Source organism: Patiria miniata, unplaced genomic scaffold (genome assembly GCF_015706575.1).
Source record: "Patiria miniata isolate m_02_andy unplaced genomic scaffold, ASM1570657v1 HiC_scaffold_22, whole genome shotgun sequence".
Taxonomy (NCBI): domain Eukaryota; kingdom Metazoa; phylum Echinodermata; class Asteroidea; order Valvatida; family Asterinidae; genus Patiria; species Patiria miniata.
This window is the reverse complement of record NW_024037061.1, coordinates 12,173,417-12,197,383: the sequence shown is the minus strand read 5'-3', so window position 1 is coordinate 12,197,383 and position 23,967 is coordinate 12,173,417. Positions and strand designations below refer to the sequence as shown.

The 23,967-nt window shown below is 38.9% G+C and overlaps 2 protein-coding genes across 2 annotated transcripts; both read left to right on the top strand.

Moving 5' to 3' along the window:
• Nucleotides 1-130: 130 nt before the first annotated feature.
• LOC119730081 (hyalin-like) lies at nucleotides 131-7,701 on the top strand. Its single transcript, XM_038202865.1, has 11 exons — nucleotides 131-351; nucleotides 461-691; nucleotides 1,475-1,705; nucleotides 1,915-2,145; nucleotides 2,239-2,366; nucleotides 2,602-2,836; nucleotides 4,143-4,159; nucleotides 4,420-4,622; nucleotides 4,961-5,007; nucleotides 5,537-5,727; nucleotides 7,675-7,701. The coding sequence occupies exons 1-11, from the start codon at nucleotides 177-179 to the stop codon at nucleotides 7,699-7,701; spliced, it is 1,716 nt and encodes a 571-aa protein (XP_038058793.1). The 5' UTR covers nucleotides 131-176.
• Nucleotides 7,702-12,539: 4,838 nt separating this feature from the next.
• Nucleotides 12,540-17,316, top strand: LOC119730080. The gene is made up of 7 exons (XM_038202864.1): nucleotides 12,540-12,579; nucleotides 13,387-13,737; nucleotides 14,231-14,470; nucleotides 15,033-15,182; nucleotides 16,024-16,160; nucleotides 16,356-16,428; nucleotides 16,886-17,316. The coding sequence occupies exons 1-7, from the start codon at nucleotides 12,540-12,542 to the stop codon at nucleotides 17,314-17,316; spliced, it is 1,422 nt and encodes a 473-aa protein (XP_038058792.1).
• Nucleotides 17,317-23,967: the final 6,651 nt, after the last annotated feature.

The following is a 23,967-nucleotide window of genomic DNA, read 5'->3' as shown; positions in this document are numbered from 1 at the left end:
AATGTAACTGTAGGTAGGTGTATCAATTCACTATTGTACTTGATGTATCTTTTGTCGTTTTCTTCGACATCGCAATTTATTGGCAAACTTCCTTCTTTTATTGAACAATTATTATTTCAGATCAACAAGCACCTGTGATCGACAATTGTCCTTCGAATGTAAGGACCAACGACGCTATGGTACCCTGGACACCAGATCCTACAGCTACTGACGATGATGGTACCACTCCAGAAGTAATCTGCTTTCCAGCCGCTGGTAGTTCATTTCCAGTCGATGAGACAACAAATATTGTTTGTAACGCGAGTGATGTTGCTGGAAATGAGGCCATCTGCACTTTTAATGTAACTGTAGGTAGGTGTATCAATTCACTTAATTGTACTTGATGTATCTTTTGTCGTTTTCTTCGACATCGCAATTTAATGGCAAACTTCCTTCTTTTATTGAACAATTATTATTTCAGATCAACAAGCACCTGTGATCGACAATTGTCCTTCGAATGTAAGGACCAACAACGCTATGGTAACCTGGACACCAGATCCAACAGCTACTGACGATGATGGGACAACTCCTGAAGTAACCTGCAATCCAGCCGCTGGTAGTTCATTTCCAGTCGATGCAACTACAAATGTTGTTTGTAACGCGAGTGATGCTGCTGGAAATGAGGCCATCTGCACTTTTAATGTAACTGTAGGTAGGTGTATCAATTCACTTTTGTACTTGATGTAACTTTTGTCGTTTTCTTCGACATCGCAATTTAATGGCAAACTTCCTTCTTTTATTGAACAATTATTATTTCAGATCAACAAGCACCTGTGATCAACAATTGTCCTTCGAATATAAGGACCAACAACGCTATGGTAACCTGGACACCAGATCCTTTTCCTACTGACGATGACGGGACAACTCCTGAAGTAACCTGCAATCCAGCCGCTGGTAGTTCATTTCCAGTCGATGCAACTACAAATGTTGTTTGTAACGCGAGTGATGTTGCTGGAAATGAGGCCATCTGCACTTTTAATGTGATTGTAGGTAGGTGTATCAATTCGCTTTTGTACTTGGTGTATCTTTTGTCGTTTTCTTCGACATCGCAATTTAATGACAAACTTCCTTCTTTTATTGAACAATTATTATTTCAGACCAACAAGCACCTGTGATCGACAATTGTCCTTCGAATGTCAGGACCAACAACGCTATGGTAACCTGGACACCAGATCCTACAGCAACTGACAATGATGGGACCACACCTGCAGTATTCTGCATTCCAGCCGCTGGCAGTTCATTTCCAGTCGATGAGACAACAAATGTTGTTTGTAACGCGATTGATGCTGCTGGAAATGAGGCCATCTGCACTTTTAATGTAACTATAGGTAGGTGTATCAATTCACTATTGTACTTGATGTATCTTTTGTCGTTTTCTTCGATATCGCAATTTAATGGCAAACATCCTTCTTATATTGAACAATTATTATTTCAGATCAACAAGCACCTGTGATCGACAATTGTCCTTCGAATGTAAGGACCAACAACGCTGTGGTAACCTGGACACCAGAACCTACAGCAACTGACGATGATGGGACCAATCTTGAAGTTAAATGCATTCCAGCCGCTGGTAGTTCATTTCCAGTCGATGCAACTACAATTGTTGTTTGTAACTCGATTGATGCTGCTGGAAATGAGGCCATCTGCACTTTTAATGTCGCTGTAGGTAGGTGTATAAATTCAAGCATTACTTTATTGAACTTTATGCATCGTTTGTAGCATTGATTGACATTTTGTAACACTTATAATGTTACTATGGGAAGGTCTAATAAACTCTTACTTTTGTACTTTAAGAAACACCTTTTTTTAAAGTTTTTAGCGACATAACAATTAAAATCTAAGTTTCCCTTCTTTATTGAAAAATGATGATTTCAGATCAACAAGCACCTGTGATCAACAGTTGCCCTTTGGATGTAAGGACTGAAAACGCTACAGTCACCTGGACACCAGATCCTACAGCTACTGATGATGATGGGACCACTCCTGAAGTAACCTGCTTTCCAGCCGCTGGTCGTTCATTTCCCGTTGATGTCACTTCAATTGTTGTTTGTAACGCGAGTGATGCTGCCGGAAATGAGGCGGAGTGCATCTTTACTGTAACGGTCGGTAAGTTGTTGTTCAAAAATTATTCTGCTAAAAACATAGTTCTGTTAGTATTCTTCTTCGACCTGCTGATTTTCTTTCCGTTTTGTTATACAGATCCCAAAGTTGTTGTTGTTTCCATGGCGATAAATGAAACTAATGGATCAGATGTTCCTTTCATCGAAGCTTATAACGACATCACGAGTCCAGAGTCGCGAACGCTGTGCCTGCCTGTTGAAACGGCCGTAAATATTCGATTGTCTTTGTTTTGGGATATTGTATTTGATGATATGGGCTAACGGCCGTATTTTTGAAAGTTGAAGACTGTATCTTTTCATAATGTTACTTAAGTTCAACCTAAGGTTCACAGCTTTACTTCAACACCTACCGTTGACTGTTGACGTGAGTTGAATTGTCCGATGGTTGACTGAGTACAAATTAACCGAACATACAATGATATTACATTGTCTATATTAACAGATGCTTGAAGCTTTAAGCCCCGAGCTTGCTTCAATTGTGACGGCCAAGTGTACAGCCATCTACCAAGGCAGCATTATCGTGGACGTGCGCCTGGGTTTCAGTCCTGAAGCTAATAATAGCGCGCCTCTAGGTAGCGCTGTGCAGGGGGTCCTACAAAACGTCATCACAGAAGGCACATTTGGAGCCGGTGGGGGTATCACCTATACCATCAATCCAGAGTTAGTGATCGCACAATGTGAGTGCCATAAAAACATTCATCAGCCTAACTTACCGTTTTGTATGGTATGAATTTTAAATATCCCCATACATGTAGATTGTAGAATATTCATGATTGTATTGCTTTTTGCTGACCTGACTAGTTTAAATGATCTGTATTGTATTGGTTGTTTGTCCGTTGTTTACGTCTCAATGTGTATTGTGTTTAGGTATGTTGCTTTTCTACGTACATGTAATTACTTTAAATACAGCATGCTCATTGAGCCTCGTGTGACTGACCATTCAATATTGTTCATTGTAAGTTAATTCCCTTCTCTTGGATTGGGCTCAATGAGCATGCCTGTCTGGGGCCCATGCTTAAAAGCTCTGCTTCTCAATGGGCCCCTCTGCGGTGTCTCTAAAATATCTTTTGTTGTATTATTTGTAATTCTTTTCTGTTTTGTAATTATTTCATGTCATTTATTGATTTGATACTGTGGAAAATAAATGAACCTTGAACCTTGAATGTATTTTCTGGGATTTAAGCCAAATTACAAATATAGGTTTTCCCGCCAATTTCCTCAAATGTTCATTCTTTTCTGAAAAATCGATCATTAGTATTCGTCTGAATTTGAATGCACGTCTTTAATCCCATTCCAATTCAACAAAATTCAATCGTTTTCATTGTCCGTGCATTCGGTTTTGAGAAACAGGCGGCCAATTACGCTACCTGCGCATTCATTTACGCAAGCATACCTTTTCTAAATTGATTTCAGGTACAGCTAATTTGATTGACGGTTAATGAAAAAGAAACCCTTTATTGTATCTGGTGCCGATGGCATTAAACTAAAAGTGAAATGGAATGGCGAATGTTTGAAATCGCCCGCTGAATGCATAAAAAGAAGTCTTGTAAACAAATCTGAATGGACATAATTAAACGAAAGGTGCTGCTCAATCACTTAACTGATTGAACTGAAATGGAATTAAATGCTCTGGTAGCGAAAATGAAACGCGTGTTCAGAGCGATTCTCAAATTCAGACGAAAATGAATGACCGATTTTTAGAAGTGAAAGAACATTTTAGGAAATTGGCCGGGAAAACCTATAGTTGCCTGTTTATTGTGTAAGCTAGTCGGGTTCTGTTTTTCAAATGAACCACACAGGGAATAGCACGCCTTCCTTATTGTTGTATTTACATTGACCTATTTGATGTTTGGTATTGGTGCATTTTCCCTGACATTATTGATTATTGTACATGCGAACTCATATTTGTATTGTTTTCCTCAGTATCTTTTTGCACGAATATCTAAAATCTAAAATTTAACTAAGTTCGTGTTTTTTTCTCAGGTTTGGAGGGTATCTTTGTGAGACAATTTTTACTTGCGTTCATTCGAGATATCCCTTTTTATATAGGTTTACTGACGATATTTTTAAAGATATTTTTAGTGTTTGAAACCTTTTGAAAATACCTCGACAAAAAATGAATACATAAGTTGGATGAACTGCGAACAATTAGTATGACAAAGTGAAGGAACCACGTGGAACCAGTTAACCTCATAAGCCTTTAATTGCTTTTGAATAATATCCTTCATTAATAATTATCACCTTGATTTTTCATCGAAAGATTTTGTCTCCATATTTCAGTGTGATTCACGGAAATAGCACAATGTACCTCAATGGGATTCATGCATTAAGACGAGGCCCAGTGATCGTCTTTTTTGTTCTGTTAAATACAGCGGAGTCGATCACGTGCCCTACCGACTATTGCCAAAATGGCGGGGAATGTGTGAAGGAAGGAGCAGTGCCAAGGGTCCAGTTCTCCTGCAAGTAGGTTCACATTTTATTGCTTCTTCAGCAGTGACAATCACAGTGATAGCAATGGCAATGACAGTCATGAAAGCTTACGGCAACGAAAATAGAGGTTGTTTTTCTTAGGCCGATTTATTTTCGATAGTCTTCTTGTGTGTGTGTGTTTTTATAACACATGTGCAACTTCTGGCAACTGTCAGAAACCTTCAACTTGTAATTGGTACATTAGTGTTGTTTGCATGTACTTAACCTAACACGATTCTACCACGGCCCTCACACATGTTCATTGTGTTAAAAAGGCATATCACGTTTTGCAGTATGACGTCAAAAACCTTTCTATTGTTTTCTTACTAAAGTTGTTCTGCTGGATTCACCGGTGATGTTTGCCAGACATCAATAAAAGGTACTTTTTTTTTTAAATAAAAAAAATCGTGGATGACATTCCAAAAAACTGGCTTTCTGTCTTTTGATTTTGTTTTTAAGTATGTATGGAGTATTTAAGAGCAATGATGTTCCTCTTTGTAAAAATGTTATTTTACAATAGAATAATTAATAGACCAGAGACATACTGTACAACGGCCAAATAAATGTTTTGTATATGGATTTACGTATGTTGGTGGTCACCACATCATGAAAAATATAATAATTAAATACGCATAATACACCAACATCGAAGTAAAATAGAAAAAGTTAACAGATGATCAGGATATCCGACAGGTTTTTAATTTTCATTTCGAATATTTAAAAATTTTTTGGATCAAATTTAAACACCACTTACTTAGCTAATCAACATTTTGCAAATGAACCTAAACACGTCCTTACAGTGGAAGGTAGTAAACAAAAAAAATCCATTGAAACAAACAAAATTCGCTTTGAAAGTTATTTGGTCCCGTGTTCAAAAATCTTACAGTAAAGTTCTGTTTCCGTCGTAGGTACTCCCCTTGCCGCCATTCTGATCCCGGTAATAGCTCTCGTCTGCCTACTTGTGATAATTGGGGTCTGCACGATGACAAAAGCTGGGTACAGACACTCGAAGCAACCCTCGGCACCCCCGGAACTAAACCCGATGGAGTATGACACAGGGGAGCGTCTGTACCGCCCATATCACGGCAGGTCTAACAGAGTTGGAGTCAAGACCTCAAAGTCCGAGACCGAGACCGAGACCGAGACCTCATAGTCCGAGACCGAGACCGAGGCCGAGACCGTGACCTCATTAAAAAAAAAATGCTGCTATGTGCACCAGGTGTAATAAAACTGGTGATGGTATGCTGCTGACTTTTGCCTGAGTCTTGTTTTGTATGTATTCATTGTATCTGCAAATGGGTCAATTAAGAAAGTTATAGTTATTTGCAGTAAGGAAAATCATATTAACATAAAACATATTAAATTGAAATAATTAGTTGGAGAACAAATTAATCAAAATAAAAAAATGCATGTTTTCAAAAAATGTCCCCATTATCCATTTAAATTAACCAGTCAATATGAAAACAATTTAAGCAAACTTGGGTGGACAACTGGTGGACATAAACTATTTTTGAGAAAAAAAAATAAGTAAATAAATGACGTGTTAGGGCGCACTCAATCCAAGATGGTGGTGCCCATGTTCCGTGAAAACTTTGAGGACCAAAACAAAACCATACTATCACTCGGCTTCAATCCTACTCAAGTCAAAGCTTGCTGATAATTCGATTACTTTTTAATATGAAAATAACTATTATTAGTTGCAGCAATTATACTCTGTTTCATCAACTTCAACATATCTGAACTGGTAAATTGTCAAACAACACGTAAGAAAAAAGTTCAACGTGGCGAACTTGGCCCTCAGCCCAGCAACACACGGTGCAACATACCTCATCCTGGCCCTACATCTGTAAGGTTTTCCCTTGTTTAACGTTAATTCAAATTGACGGAGATGTTGGTTCAATTATTTTGGGGCTAATATTATTGGGCCTAATAAATGGTTTAAATAGGGCGATAGGTACTTTCTTTACTTTGTGGACACGGCTCACGTGCCTGATGAAGGCCGAACTCATCCCTGCCTGGTCGGTAATACGCTTCTGACTGAAACAAAATCTGCAAGGTATAGCTGAGTGCTTTCTTTTTCCTGATGTTTTGTCCACAAACTCTTTGTGCTCCTTAAAGCAAATTTTATGATTAACGAGTTCCTTGACATAATTTTCAATTCGACAAGACAGCACTTTATATAAATGATTAATCATCAACTCAAAATAATTTCTGAAATATTTAACGTTACACCGTTATACTACGAGCGAGAACCTTCCTGCATGGATGTTTATATGCAGTGACTACACGCATCCGCCGTGCGTGCAGTGTGCAATGTATTTTTCATACAGTCCAGTTGTCGCCATCAGTCAATGCACGCACGTGACGGACGTCACGACACGCGGTTTGTTAACAGACAAACCGCTACTGACTGAGCGGCGATATGCTAGCGATAAGCATGCTCTCCTTGCGGAAATTCTTTTGACATGCACTATGCGTTATCATAGATTTGCTCAGGTGATTCAGTGTCGACTCCATAAGCGGTTAATCGAATAATTGTCTTCAAACACTCATTTAACGGGTCTCGTCAAGGTCTTGATCCGAGACCCTTGTCCGAGACCGAGACATTTGGAGTCGAGACCGAGACCACAACATTCTGAGACCTCAAAATCGTCGAGCTCATGTCTTAATTGATAATGAGCAAGACAGCTAGGAGCAAAGAAGAAGCAAGAAAAGAGCAAGAAAAGAGCAAAAGAGCAAGAAAAGAGCAAAAGAGCAAGAAAAGATCAAGAAAAGAGCCAGACAAGAGCAAGACAAGAGCAAAGGAGCAAGGAAAGAGTAAGAAAAGAGCAAGTAATGAGCCAGAAAAGAGCAAAGGAGCAAGGAAAGAGTAAGAAAAGAGCAAGTAATGAGCAAGAAAAGAGCAAACGAGCAAGAAGAAAGAGCAAGAAAAGAGCAAGAAAAGAGCAAGTAATGAGCAAGAAAAGAGCAAACGAGCAAGAAGAAAGTAAGACATGAAACAAAGGAGCTACATATCAAATGTTTTCATTCGTTTCTTGCCATTCAGAGATTTACCTTCAAAGACTCAACATGAATGCTATTTCTGCAGTCAAATCCAATGCTTGTCACAAGTGTGACAAGAGCTTTGGATGGAGATATAACCTACGGAGGCATATAGAAAATGTACATGCTGAAGAGAAAATTAAAGTGGAGGACCTTGATGTGGATAATTCTGAACCTGATTTTAAAAAGCGTAGATTTGAAGATTCGGAAATAGAAAACTGTAGAACTGAATCTACGCAGGATGAAGACGAAGATTTCGATGAAGATTATTCAAAATCCGAAACGGAGGTAAAAGATGACAAATTATCGGATGAAGATGGGTTATTTGAAGCTTCGGAAATAGAAAACTGCGAAGCTGAATCTTTGAAGAATGACGACGAAGATTTCCAGGAAGGTTATTCGGAGTCCGAAACGGACTCGGAGGTAGAAGGAGACGAATTTTCGGATGAAGATGGTCATTTGAAGACTCAGAAATAGAAAACTATGAAGCCAAATCTTCGCAGAATGAAGGCGAAGATTTCGAGGAAGGTTATTCGAAATCCGAAACAGAGGTAGAAGAAGGCGAATTATCGAATGAAGATGAGTCTAGTTCTGAATTGGAAGACAATGTCGCCTATCAAGACTGGTTGGAAGACGCCACTGAAGAGATGTGGAGTGAGAAATATGAAAAGTACGTCAACGGGCGTATGGGTGAAGATCAAGCCAAGGAAAAAGCAAATAAGAAGACACTCTGGGCAGTCAAGCGATGCTTTTTCAACAACTACAAGGATTTTTTTGTCAAGTTAGCTACATTTGAAAGATAACGATACCCATCAAGAAATTGTTGAAGATCTGGAAGAAAAAAATAAATAAAGGCACAGAAGTAAATACAGCCCTCAACAGGATAATGCCTAAACACCAATCCAAATTTGACGGACTGTTCCAAGATCTTGAGGAAGACTAGCGTTGATTAAAGACAGTGATGACTGAAGACTAGTAGATTAAGAAAGACTATTGTAATTTTTAAAATAATAGTTTACTGTAACGTCTTTGGTAGAAAAGAAAACAGTACGGTTCGTACCTTGTAAAACTGCATCGAGAGGATATGGGCCGACCCTGAGGTAATACAAGAAAAAATAAATTTGTTTTGGACAATTATCACCCAAACGATTCCAACAAAATGTTATCATGAGGAAATTAAAGTGGAGGACCTTGATGTAGATAATTCTGAACCTGATTTTAAAAAGCGTAGATTTGAAGATTCGGAAATAGAAAACTGTAGAACTGAATCTACGCAGGATGAAGACGAAGATTTCGATGAAGATTATTCAAAATCCGAAACGGATTCCAACAAAATGTTATCATGTGCAATGTATTACGCCGACTTTGCAAAATCATTAACAAAGGACTGCCCCCCCCCCCGCCCAAAAAAAAAAGGGAAAAAAAAATGTTGATGATAATAATTATATCGTGAGACATAAACTTACCTTGAATTTGTGTAGGAGATTAATTCGATCGTCGTGATGAAATCAAAACCAACTGCATATATAAACTGCATTCATTCACCTTGCCGATGCACACCAAACGTTTACCTAACGTTGAAATGGTTCACACCGCTGATCGTGTGTGCATGGAGATACATGTAGAGTGCATGTATTTAAAAACTCCGCGAATTCGGACTTGACGACCGGACAAGTCTGGACTGGTCAGCCTGTTTGTCGTCCATCTCTGAATCATCACAATGATGTCACTGGCACTGGCGGCCGTGTACATGGAGATATTTAAAAACACCGCGAATTCGGACTTGACGACCGGACAAGTCTGGACTGGTCATTCTGTTTGCCGTCCATCGATGACTCATCACTGTGACGTCATAGGGATTCCCCATCCAAATACAAGGCCATTGTAATACTAGCTCGGACGCGTTTTGTGAGTGGATGATGCGCGAATACGCCTATTTTGTATGTTAAAGTAATGTAATGAACAAACACGAGGATGTTTTGAGTATGAGTATTGTATAAGCGTCCAATTGTTTCAGGATAAGCTCATATGAAACGCTCAAAATTATTACGAAACGTCTAATTTGAAGTGATGCCGGAAGTGTATACATTTAGGCTACCTGTCTGTTATTACAATAAGTTAACTGGAACTTGTGTTGCTCAAAAAAAAGAGTACATTATAAACATGCGTTTGTGCGCATTTTCAAACAATTTTTGAATTATTATTTTCTTGAAATTGTTAAAATACGGACGGAGGACCGCATTACAATACATGTACATGTAATTGTAATGAATCGTTACAAATACGAAACTATAAATCGGATGTGGGAAGTCAAAATACATTTTGTAAATAATTCTTTTATGCGAGTCATTGAAATGTGTTCGGGCAGGACGGTAAAGTACCTTTTTTTCTTTCTTTTTAAAAAAAAATATTTTTGTTACATTTGTATTTAATATCTTCGTTTGTTCATATACGAAAAAAGTAAATTTCTGAGAGCAGACTGAATTATAAATCTTTCATCATGTGTTATGCTGCGAACTGTGAACCGAATTAATCTTCCAAGGCGAGTGTATTGTGTGTTCGATTATTTCATTTTTACATATTATTTATTTATTATTACATGTATTATTTTGTTTAATAATATGTACATTGTATGTTTAGCTTGCTTTTAATTTTATATTGTATGTTTGCTGTGGTTATGAATAAAACTTACGCTGGCGTTGTCTGCATCGTCGTTTGCCTTTTCCCCCTTTTGTTGTACTTTTATCTTCAAGCAATAATACTTATTCAGCGCTAATCCCCACGATCGATTTGTCCATCGATCCATGACGTCACCTCGCCACAGACACGCCCCGATTTATGATCCTCGTTGGGGTTACCGATATGATCCTCGATGAGGATCATGATCCCCCACGAGAAAACGGGGTCAAATAAGCTGTCTACACTACTCACAGGGTTCTATCTTGGGTCCCCTTTTATTCTCTATATACAATAATGATTTTGATAAATCCTCAGATGTATTTTCTTTTATTCTTTTTGCTGATGACAGTAATTTATTCTATAGCCACAATGATGTAAATGTACTTTTTGATACGACTAATTATGAGTTGAAAAAAGTATCTGCCTGGATCAAAGCAACAAGTTGTAACCCTAACTCCCTAGGGGGTGTGCAAAATCATATTGAAATTGGAGGATTCAGGACTGCTAGGGATATTAAAAGAACTAACTATATGTTATTCAGTAATAGGAAGTACTGTCAGCCGTTTTCAATCCGTATTGATGATACTAATATTATAAAAACTGATCGTTTAAAGTTCTTAGGTTTGTATATTGATGACACTCTTTCTTGGAACAAACATATTAATCACATTTCTACTGTTAATTATTTCTAGAAACATAGGTATTATATCCAAGCTAAAATGTACTTTTCCCCAGGATATTTTAATAATGTTGTATAATACCCTTATTGTACCTTATATTACATATGGAATACTTGCATGGGGCAATAGTGGTACTGGTCAAACTCATAGAATCCTCAAATTACAGAAAAAAAGTATTACGTATCATTTAACGTTGACTTTCATGAGCATAGTAATCCACTTTTTTATAATTGCAATACTCTAAAAGTTCATGACATTTACTCTCTTCAGTTGGGCTCCTTCATGCATCAACTTAACACTAACAGTTTACCCAATTCGATTTGTTCTATGTTTTCAAAAAATTATGATACGCACCTTTACAAGACAGTTTAATGAATTTCATCGGTCTCACGCACGTACTGCAATCTCTAGGGCAACTGTAAACAAGGGCGGATCCAGAACACAATTTTTGGGGGCCAAAAAAAATTTTGGTCCCCCCAAAAAGTGGGTCTAAAAAATTACGGTGTGGGGTTCGGGGCCCGCTAGGGCCCCGAAAATTTTTTGGATTCTAGATGCTCTGTGGTGCGATCTGAGGCAATTTCTGACCACTTTAACCAATTTTTTTGAGGAAAAGATGGTGGTGTACTCATTGTCTGCCTTTATTGCGATGTCACATTAAAAAAAAAAAAAAATTGGTTTCGTTTTGGGGGGGCCATGGCCCCCTTTGGCCCCCCCCCTGGATCCGCCCTTGACTGTAAAGCATGATGGTCCCAAGCTGTGGAGCTCGGTTGATTTTTCCCTAAAAAATATCTCCAGTCTCTCGCTCTTTAAGCACAAATACAAAAATAAATTATCGGAAAAATATTTAAGTACTTAATTGTTTCTCTTTTTTTTTCACGGGCTTGCAGCTGCATGTTATTCCCATATTCATGTCGGGTGTTATGTCCTTATGTGTTGTTTGTGTGTGTAACTTGTATATTTTTGTATGATTGTAAGTGGGGATCTCTACTCGACAAGCATTGCTTTTTAGGGATCCCCATCCACATATTTTGTATATATTTAACTCTGATTGTCTTTTTTTATGTGGAAAATAAAGTGAATTGAATTGTGAATTGTGAAGTTCTAAACACCCCTGTTCATAAATCGCGAGTTTATTTACCCGTAACAAAGTTAGAAGAAAAATTTATTTTGGCGTGATTTTCCGATTTTATTTTCAAGTGCAAAGTGAACCCTTTGAAAATGCCCCGAAAAATAAGAAAAATAATTTTCTGACAAACATCTGGCTGGGTATGTAAGAAGCGATAATAATTATTTATCAGAATTTATGAAGTTTACAGACATTCTTAAATGTTAATTTGGAATTTTCCGAGATTTTTTCAAGTGCGTCACGTTAGGGAACACTCCGCCAATTTGTGCCCAATTTCCGGACGCCACCGTTTTTGAATTTCGGATTAAATTTTATAAAACCGAAATTGTTCACAGAGGTTGAATAGCAAGCATTAGTAAGGTAAAAGTACTAGTATTTTACTGCATGAATTTGAGGTTTGTCAACACCACACAAGGAGAGTCGGGTAAGCTTCGAAGTGCACCACGTTAGGGAACACGACTATACTAGTATTACTACACGTACGCCTCAATCAAAAGTAGTCCATGTCCATGTAAGTGATTTTCTGCATAGGGGACGTTGAACAATAGAGGATCGTGTACAAAACGATCGTGTACAAAACATATGGTCTTCCCAAAAAGTACAAACGTGGGCGTGTGTTGGGGGGGGGGTAGGCGGGGGGTATACATACGCTATATGTATATAGCTGTATTTTTATTTTAGGCTAGTTGTCGCTTATTACTTGAACTGGGCATTTTTCACATTTTTTTGATGGTCCCAGACTAAATTGCTCCATTATGTCTCACTGACAGGACTCACTCGTTCCATACCTTGAAAAACTTTAAGAGTGCCAATCACAACATTTTCCAAGACTTTTGTTTATATCTGACATAAAGTATTAAACATTAAAAAAACTACGATAAAGGTAATTTCTTTACGCATTTTCTCTGCGCTTCATGTTACGATTTTGGTTTCGTTTTATGGAAGCCAATCGAAGAGCTTAGATGATGTAGCACAGTGGCTTCGCAGGTGCTGTACTTTTGGATATACACGTTTAAGTATTTAAACTTCGGAGGTCATGCTCATTAGTCAACAGTTCGTTGACCCGCATCTCACAAAGTTACGAGCCAGATTACACACCAACAACACATTCAGTTTTGGGAGTTTCTTCTAAAGGCCAATTATATTACATGATCTGTGAGGGTCGGGTGAACAAAATCGTGTTGAATTGACATGGAATGACCAAGCTGTCCTGCTATAATTTAATTTGCAGTCATATTTTGTCTGAGTCAAGTCCTGCCGCTGGGCAAGCACACCTATCTACAGTTTGGAGAAAGCGAAGAAGTAGAATGCCCTCTGATCACAGATGAGAACTTCAGCATCAGAGATGTCGACTCAGCGTATTGGTACAAAGACGTTGTAGCCACAGAGAACCTAGTCATTTCCAATTTTGAGGGAACTATCTATGAAGGCCCGAGCATTGTCAGCGGCAAGTATTTCCTGACTGAGCGATTATCCCTAGTCATAAACAACATTACAGCATCTGATGAAGGGCAGTTCTTCTGTCAGCTGAAAACTGGACGTCCTGGTTTCCAAACTGCATCCGTAGATGTAACAGTTTTTGGTGAGTAAAAAAAAAGTTTGACAACTGTGTCTTTTCACAAAGACGGATGCTTAACAAAGACGATAAGACCATGAATATTTTGGCCAATTGGCTCGTAAACCTATCTTTTCTTTTTAAAGGAAAAAAAAACAAGCTTACTGGAAATCGTACTAGATTGTGGACAATTTTCAATCAACAAAGAAATATGATGAATCGAAAACAACGTTGTCCATGAAGGATTTCTCTGCAGAGGAAAAGGAAACCTGGCGTGTTAAATTGGGTCATTCATTACTTGCCGGTGGGGGGGGGCAGAGAGAAAGGAACTCTGTCTCCCCATCCTCCACCCGCTCATGTGCACCACTTGCTTAGCAACTGTACCTCTTTACTCTACAAATACGGGTCAAGCACAAAGATTGAACATAATGATAACTGTTAGAGGATTTCAGATTTCAGTCCAGAGCTTGCTGGATATATGCATGATATGGTAACTTTCATAACATTTTGTCATCGACAGTACCACCCAATGGACCTTCTCCAGAGGTTGAGGAGTGTCGTCTGACAGACAGCAAAGATGGCTGCCTGATAGAACTCCACCCTAAAGAGGAAACTTACCACCTGACATGTCATGTGATCAATGCCAGACCTGCTGTCAAACTGCGGTGGCTGCGTGTTTTCAATGACGGATCCACTGAAGCAGTGACAAACATCACATACCGAGTCAACGGAACGCTTCAAAATGTGTCTCAAATCCAAGGTATTTTGGTTGGTTCATTGTGGCATTTCAAATAAAGGCATTTGAAGGTCAATAATTCTGTGGCACTCTATGACAGGACAGGACACCATTTATATGAACTAGTCCATCTGAGCCCTCCCTGTAATGTTTGGACCAATCATAGCCATGACCAAAATGTCCGACATGTCTGACAAGACCTATAGTCAACCTACAAGACTACCGATTGGAACATGCAATATGCCATTTGGATGTGCACCTTCTGTTGGCTATGTGTGCAGTTAATGTGGTTTTATGCATTGGTCTATAAGTACAGGCAGGCAATTAACACGAACATATACATGTATATGTAAATTGTACTGTAACACAGTGCAACAGTATACAGTTACTAAACTCACAGAATTTAATGCGGTGAACACAATGTGACATTTGATGAAAATCACAAATCACTGGGCAAAGTCCTGCTAAGCTCCCAAGATGACCCAAAAGATAAACATGGAGGCAGATACTTATGTTTCACCAACTTTTTCGTTTGACCTAAGTTAGGAAACTCTGAAAAAGTTGGTTTATTTACGTTCATCCACAGAGAACTATTTGTTTTCCACCTTTGCAATGGTGACAGAGGTTTATCACGAGGAGACAACACTGTGTTGCCAAGCAACCGGCATTGCAATGGGAGATAGGAACGGAGCCTTCCGGAAAGTGCACATTACAAGATTGGATATACCCACAAGAAGTAGGTTTAATTTCATTTATATTGATTATCCCATTCATTATCCCATTGAGTTATTTGGTAATACCAAAACCAAAGTCAAACAGAAAGAAGATTTAATCGTTTAAATTGGATGAAATACTAAGTTAACTGTGGCAGGTTTTTGTTTTTTTATTTATTTAATTATTTTGGCAAATACAAACAAACATACAGTCGCACATAAAAATGAACGTATTACATGAAATATACAAAGCCAAGGATAACCCTAAAAGCTGTTTATAACACGGCTTATTTCCATCAGGGCCCTTAAAAACACACACACAAAAACATACAATTACATTATAAAAAGTTCAATAAAATTACACAGGAAATAACAAAGAATGATCATTCATTAAAAACTCAGCCGCTTAGAAAAAATGACTGAGAAGAGAGATGTTCCTTCACTGCCCTTTTAAATTGAGGATGATTGTTGGAACATTTGATGTTGTCGGGAAGTAAATTCCATTCATGAATTCCGGTATAAAAAAATGTAGTGCACTCTTGCCCTTTTATTCTTGGAACAAGAAAATTGGTGGTACTTAGTTAAATTTTGTTTATGTACGATTAAGGTATTCCGGGTGTCATATGAAGTTTGGTTTAAATAGAAGTTTTGTGCAGATATCAAAGTCTCTTGATTGCACAATTGGAAGATGCTGATTGTAAAATGCGAGCATCCCAAGATTTTGCGTTAGACAGAGAAATGACCATGTCAATGTGTGAATTCACTATAGCAGCATTGTACGGTATACTGAGATAAATTATGCACTTTACTTTTGTCTGTAGAAATACACCTGTTGATTGCAATGATTGTCTGTTGTTATCATAGGCTATTCAACACAGCCACAGGTGTCAACAGATTCTTCAAAGTCAGAAGGCGGAGTACATGGCATATTGATCGCCCTTTGCATCATCATCGGTATTTTGATTGTGGTGATAGTTGCTGGGATAATCTTGGTCTTCAAGGTTAGTGATGTCATCAATTAAAACCGATTTTTATAATGTCAATGAGACTAGATCTACTTGAATTACCTAATAACTCCCTCGGGTGTGTGAAATAAACATAATATCAAAACTGGGACATTCAGTGTTGTTAGGGTTTACTAAATAGATATAAATGTCACAGCTGTAATTTTTCCCCCATTTCACACTGCACCACAGAAAAGATCGACAAGAAATTCGACATACAACACAGTAAGGATGACTGATGTAAACAATGCTGACTTGGAAAAAGGTGAGCTATTGTAATGGTTAAGTAACTGAGTATATCAGCACCACAACTGAATAAGGTATTAAATACTCAAACTTCTGGAACTCACTTTGCAGCAACACCATCGGATTTGTTAGGAAATTGTGACCCTGTGGATGAACCGCGTAATAAAGGATGATTCAGGAAGGACTAACTGGATAATGGTTTGTGTTGTTACAGAAATATGATGTGTGTGAGATCGAGTTGTTTCAATGGCAGATGTTTATTCCGATTGACTTTTGTTTTTGTAGTCTGCATTGTCAAGGACTGAAAAAGAGCCCCTGTATACCCACATGAAAATTAAAGAAAAGTTTCATAAGGGTAAAGCGAAAAGAAAAAAATCAGTTGTTGATGTCATGAAATTCACACCCTTACGAAAGAATTTATACTGGTCTCAAACCACAACTCATATTTGTATCTGCTTTATTTTCATTTCTTAAAGGTGATGAAACTCTGAGGAGTTGTGCTGACCAGCTCAAGACGTACTACAAAGGAATGCTTAACACAATTCGTACTCATCCAGTTTTTGCTCGTTGCATCAATAAAATCAAAGATGTGTTCATCGATCTGCAACTCTTAAGAGAGACTGGCAAAACTGTGAAGTCTGAAAAGATGGTTAGGATTAGAGGAAGACGGGAATTCTACCCAGATAACCCGGTCAAGGAACCACTGGACTCCCAAGATGATCTCATACGCCTCTTGGACGAGGAGGGTCATGTGGCTTTGGTGGGAACAGCAGGAAGCGGTAAGACGACACTCACCAGAAAGATTGCCTGCGATTGGGCCTGTCAGATGGCAGGTTCCGTCTTGTCATGCTTCAAACTTGTGGTTGTCCTTGGGACTTGTGGATGCCATTCAGAGAATTCTGCCTAAAGAGACTGAATTATTCAGAGCAAATCTCCGAGACCTTATCACTAAAAACCAGAAGGACACGTTGATTGTACTGGATGGCTTGGATGAGGTGTCGTCGCAGGTGCTGAATAGTCCACCACCAAACGAGGATGACTTCTCAATCAAAGATGTGATTTCGTTCAATGCGCTCAGGGACTGCCGTGTCCTCGTAACCACCCGTCCTCACAAGATGAACGAGCTTGACAGCACCTACGCTGTTGTTGAAACGATCGGTTTCTCACCTGCAAACAGGGACAAGTACATTGGGCAGTTCTTTTCCGACAAGGTTGAGAAGGGTCAAGCACTCATACGAGAGGTCCAGTCAACTGCGTTCACTCACACCCTTGCCCAGTCTCCCATCATGTTGCTTCTCCTCTGTGTCATATGGAACCGTGATGATACCCTGCCCCAACAACTAACCAAGTTGTATGAACGAGCTGTGGACATACTAGTGAGTCATATCCTGGAGAAATACGAAAATGTCTCACAAGAGCAGGTGAACGCAGTCAAAGATGAACTTGGTCGAGTTGCATTTGAAGGCTTGATTGATCCGGATGGAGAAAAGTTAGTCTTTCAACCAGATGAGTTTAGCAACTCTCTGGAAGGTGGATTGAAAATTGGGATTCTGTATCAGGAGTCAAAAGCAGTTCGCACAAAATTTGTAGAGATGGTCAACTTCCTGCACAAATCGTTTCAGGAGTTCTTTGCAGCCCATTACCTAGCAACACAGGCCACTGAGAACATACAGAACGAGTTGTTGCAACAGGTAACCGTTGAAAGCAATGAACGTCAATGCTGCTGCTACGATTCTCCAACATGTCAATGGTCTTCATGAAGAGTTGCAGACACAAGAGTTCTTGTGGATACAGAATTTCACACTGGTCCTGGTTTTCGAAGCACAGTCACCTAATCTCCTGGCAGGTGTTGGGTCCCGTCTGACACTGAAATACAAAGAAGACTTCCCAGCAATGGAATATTACCTGCAGAGGTTCTCTGATCCAGTTCAGCTAGAAAGACTCAATATCCACCTGACACTAATTACTGACCAATCCATCGCCAGGAAGATCTTAGAAGGAGTCACTGTGGACTCACTTTATTTCCACGTGGAACTGTCAGATCAGCTGAAAGATCAGTTGTCAGATCTCACGACAACTATCTCCGAGATGCCACGGCGAGCTAAGGTCACGAGGCTTTACGTAACTTCCAGCAAACAGTGTGATGGGAAATCTAATACAGGGGAGTCTGGAGAGGAAATGGTCCTCACGAACCAAGTCAATCAACTGTGTGACTTCGTCAGACAGCAGCCAGAGCTGAGTGGGTTCGGTATCGGCCTGGATGGTAAGATCCTGCAATCTCGTAAAGACTTCACAGTGCTTGTCGATGCCCTCGCCGCAAGCAACGCGACGTACTTGTGTATTGAAAACAGTAGCTTGCATGGGTATCTGCACAGGCGTTCACCACTCTTCGAGAGTCTAACTTCCATGGTGTTCCGTTGCTGTGGTCTGACTGATGATTACTTGAATGAGGTATCAACATCGCTTGCTTCAAGTCCTAGTAAACTCACGTGTCTCTACGTGCAAGAAGGTTCATTCAGTCACGATGCAGTGGACACACTCGTGCAGACTATCGCAGAGCACAAAACCATGGATCTGGAGAAGCTCTACCTGGTTGGCATGGGTCTAGATGCAACAGCTGTCACACAGATTGCACAAAGGTACCTTCCAAAGATGAGAGAGGCCAAAACAGGTTTCTTCATCAAATAAGAATCAGGTTATGTACAAAATGTACTAGATTTGTAGCAATGAAAGTGTGTTCCTTTAAATATGTAACATATTCTGATCGTCGTCACGAGAAAAAGGAAACGACGTCAAAGCTATATGATGCCTATCATTTGGAAGGTGAGGCTTCTGATTATGACCACGAAGTACGAACTTGCTGGAGTTGAAGATGTGGTCTTACCAGAAGGCAGAGGATTCTGGGGAGAAATCGGGCTGTCTCATAGGTGGGTGACCCGGTTCTCTCCTGAAGACGATCAGAGCTGCTGATCGGAAAGTTAAGTTTCACAACCAACTGGTTGTTTTCAAAACCACACATCTTCTCAACAGAGATACTGCCACATGGTGTTACAGCAAACCCTCACCATGCAGTTTGCACCACCACCACGCAATGTTTCAAATCAAATTTATGTATGTACTAATGAAGATTAGGCCTATAGAAACAATTTAGATTGGTAGTACAACATTAGGATGTGAGCTCAATATGTGCTAAATATGAAAATATGAATTCATATACCTCTAAAATAACTTCAGATTTTGGATGTAATTAATTTCTTTAGGGTGCTGTATATAACCAAGTTTGGTTTTCCTATGCCAGTAACAACTCAATGCAATTCAGGTTTCTGTTAGGTTGCCAGAGTTTACAAGTTGTAATGTTTATGTTTTGTACAAGTTAATATAATGTTTTTGATAATATGTGTGTGTATTTTTTTTTTACTTGAATGAGTGCAACTGTTTGTCTTGCGTCTTTTCGTGACAGTAAGCACTAACACTGCTATGTGCATTTTGTGTTACCAATAGTACTGTTTTAACTGTCAGGATTCTTCAGTACATCATAAAGTCTTTGTCAGGCAAATTCGTTAAATATCTTAACGTAATTGGCCGTGCCAATTAGAACAACTTGAAGCTGTAGGCCTATAAAGATAATATATTTGGAGAACTACCAAATGTGCAAAAACAGTACAAGACCAAAAAGTGGAGAGCTTAAAGTATATTGTATAGAGTCATTTTAGTTCAATTAGTTCGGGTACAATGTTACAATAATATATATATGTCTGTGTAAAGTAGTGATATGCTATGAATGTGCTTTATAAAATACGATAGTGTGTGCATGTATGTATAGGTGTACAAGAATATATCACAATGATAATTAACTATAATATTTTTGTTGACTGCTGTGATGTGCAATATGATGTTTTATAAAAACGACAAATCCCACATCACAGCAGTCAACAATTGTTTCGTACGGTGCCAATAAGTCAAAAAGATAAAAGTTTGTAACTTGCTGTATGAGAAATAAATTAAATCACTGTGATGTAACCGTTGGTAACTGAAGGCTTTGATGTCCTGCTGGGGCCTAATTTCATGGCTCTGCTAACAACAATACTTTTTTCTGTAATTTGAGGATTCTATGAATTTGACCAGTACCACTATTGCCCCATGCAAGTATTCCATATGTAATATAAGGTACAATAAGGGTATTATACAACATTATTAAGATATCCTGGGGAAAAGTACATTTTAGCTTGGATATAATACCTATGTTTCTAGAAATAACAGTAGAAATGTGATTAATATGTTTGTTCCAAGAAAGAGTGTCATCAATATACAAACCTAAGAACTTTAAACAATCAGTTTTTATAATATTAGTATTATCAATACGGATTGAAAACGGCTGACAGTACTTCCTATTACTGAATAACATATAGTTAGTTTTTTCAACTCATAATTAGTCGTATCAAAAAGTACATTTACATCATTGTGGCTATAGAATAAATTACTGTCATCAGCAAAAAGAATAAAAGAAAATACATCTGAGGATTTATCAAAATCATTAATGTATATAGAGAATAAAAGGGGACCCAAGATAGAACCCTGTGGGACTCCACAAGATATTTCACAATAAGTAGACTGGGTTCCATTGATAGATACAAATTGCTGACGGTTAGAAAGACAACTCCTGAACCAGTCCAAGGCAACTCCTCTAATTCCATAATATTCCAATTTAGATAAAAGGATGTCATGATCAACCGTGTCGAAGGCCTTGGACAGGTCCAGGAAGATACCAATTGTAGCAAAGGATGCGTCTAAACCAGTTGTTATTTTGTCAATTAATTTAATAATAGCATGTGTAGTGGAATGTTGTGCTCGAAATCCATATTGATTATCCGAAATTATACAGTGTTTGTCAAAGAATTCTATGGTACGTTTATAAACAACACGTTCTATAATCTTAGAAAATGAAGAAAGAACTGAAATTGGTCGATAATTACTTGCCATTGTAGGATTGCCACTTTTAAAAATGGGAGTGATTCTGACAATCTTCATTTTCTCAGGCACAACACCAGTTGAAATAGAAAAGTTGATAATGAAGGTCAGAGGACAGGAGATTGCCAGAATCACTTGTTTAATCAATGTACTGCTAATTAGATCAAAGCCGGCATTTGTTTTGTTGGGCAAATTACTTACAATATCAACTTGATGAAATTTCACTTTCTGTGAAATTTCAGTTAAAACTGGTAGGCGCTACAGGCGAAAATCAATGTGCGCCACGTTGGCGGCCGCGCCACGTTAGGGTACATCAACAATACAACCATGCGTGCATAATATTGCCACATTTTCTTTCATGATGCATATTCGAATTATTCAAGGAACTGCTTGTGGAATACAATGCTACTCACCAAAAATGATTAAAGACAAGCATTCACGCTTGATTGCCATGTATGCCATGGTCAATACCCTTCCTAGTCGTGACGTTTGCAACGGTTCAAGTATAAATACTAGCTACGGGTCACGCACGGTGATCAAATCCGCACGTAGCGCGCAGACTGGAGCCGAGCTGTGGATCGGTACGGTGACCCTGTGCAGGCCACATGAAGTTCACTGCAGCGAAAATATTGACGTTCTAAAGCAATTCCTCATTCTTAAATTCATAATTTAGACAAATGTGAACAGTAAGACAGGAATTTCACGGACGCAATTTGCAAACGAACTACGTATCTGTTCATTTCACTTTGTCGGCCTCGTGATTTTCTTCTCAGCTGGTAGTAGGGGGGCCAATGTACAGATTTGGGTTCCCGTGGAAATTTCATGTTAATTTATGGCAACCATTATAAATGTAATCTTATGAAAAAAATGATCAGAAAAAATGGCAACATCAATTTTTTGTAAGTTAAAACATCCCAGAGAAGATGGTCTAACCAAGTGCCAAAAATTAACATTTCATGCCAACGGAAGTACATTGGCCCCCCTACTATGGTTCCCTGCCGTCAGATTTGTTTTTGTACGCGCACGCGGGAATGAATGGAGCGGAACCAGCTAAGGGGATTCCCCGGCCTTTGACCCCAAACAAATACTTGCGCAATGCAATGCGATTACTTGGGGGATTTATTCCTACGTATTGGAGCATGGATTGCATCATGCATGATACGGTGTTTTTCCATTCCCAACTGTACTGGATGGAAGATGCTTTTAACGTCATCGGATTTATATTATGGATGGGGTCTGGTTTACAGAAAGTGTAAAAAATAATATTCAGAACTGTTTGAAAAACGAAGAACCTGGACCCCTCCGTAGTAGCTTTTTTATGGTAGCCGCCATTCACAACAGTTTAAAACTATTACTTTCAATTTGTGTTTTTATGCATTTATTATGTCACATGAAATAAATAATGGAGAAACTGCAAAAAGAATCATAACTTGAACTGAAGCAGTAAAGCAAACACAACAGCCTCTTGGATTGGATTGGATTGGATTTGGATTGGATTGGATTGGATTGGATAAATTTGGATTGGATTGGATTGGATATTGGATAAATTTGGATTGGATTGGATTGGATAAATTTGGATTGGATTGGATTGGATAAATTTGGATTGGATTGGATTGGATTGGATTGGATTGGATAAATTTGGATTTGATTGGATACATTTGGATTGGATTGGATTGGATAAATTTGGATTGGATTGGATTGGATACTCAAATTTGGATTGGATTGGATTGGATAAATTTGGATTGGATTGGATTGGATTGGATAAATTTGGATTGGACTGGATTGGATACATTTTTTTAGCAGAGGTCATTTTTGCTAAAAAAAATTTAGCATAGGTCACGTCGACCTCGCGGTTGAATATAAGTGGACTAACGGACGCATTACACGTGTTTAATTGGCTTTGCCATAGTGTGCCTCCAATTTCAACTGTAGGCCTGATGGATTTTGTGGCGAATTAGCATGGCGATGGGATGGTGGTCAAATATTCAGCGATGAAATTATACGTTTGGGGTTCAGACAGTGGCGTAGCCACGGTGGGGGGGGGGCGTGGGGGGGCGACAGCCCCCCTCCCCCATGAAACCTTGTCGCCCCCCCCAGTCGCCCCCCCTCCCCCAGTCGGCCCGCCCGCCCCCGCCCCCCCCCCCCCCCCCCCCCCCCCCCCCCACTGAGATGTTGAGTTTCTAAAAAATTATCATTGATCTACACATGACGCCCCCCCCCCATAAAATGTTCCAGCTCCCCCAGCCCCCCCCCCCCCCCCCCCCCCCCCATTGAAAAATTCCTGGCTACGCCACTGGGTTCAGATGCAAAACATTTACTATATATAGACTCTGGTTTATTTCTACAAAATATAATTATATCAGTTTGTTTCCAAGTACGTGACTAATATAATCTTTACTATTTAAGAACACCCATCACCCTGGTAGTATGTTACTGTATACTAAAATACAGTTTTATCAATGAGAATATAATCACTACTAATGCTGTAAAAGGTCGACACTTCCATAGACTTGTGCACAACATTTTTAATGTCACCTAACCCCAATTTTACCTTATCTGACTCCACGAATTGCGGTATATTTATGTTTTG

Excerpts from the sequence above, each read along its gene's own strand:
- LOC119730081 (XM_038202865.1), top strand. The coding sequence starts at position 177 with ATGGTACCCTGGACACCAGATCCTACAGCTACTGACGATGATGGTACC. Across the intron at positions 352-460 it reads CACTTTTAATGTAACTGTAG|ATCAACAAGCACCTGTGATC; the intron begins GTAGGTGTATCA and ends TTATTATTTCAG. Across the intron at positions 2,367-2,601 it reads GCCTGCCTGTTGAAACGGCC|ATGCTTGAAGCTTTAAGCCC; the intron begins GTAAATATTCGA and ends CTATATTAACAG.
- LOC119730080 (XM_038202864.1), top strand. The coding sequence starts at position 12,540 with ATGAATTTGAGGTTTGTCAACACCACACAAGGAGAGTCGG. Across the intron at positions 13,738-14,230 it reads CGTAGATGTAACAGTTTTTG|TACCACCCAATGGACCTTCT; the intron begins GTGAGTAAAAAA and ends TGTCATCGACAG. Across the intron at positions 14,471-15,032 it reads AAATGTGTCTCAAATCCAAG|AGAACTATTTGTTTTCCACC; the intron begins GTATTTTGGTTG and ends GTTCATCCACAG.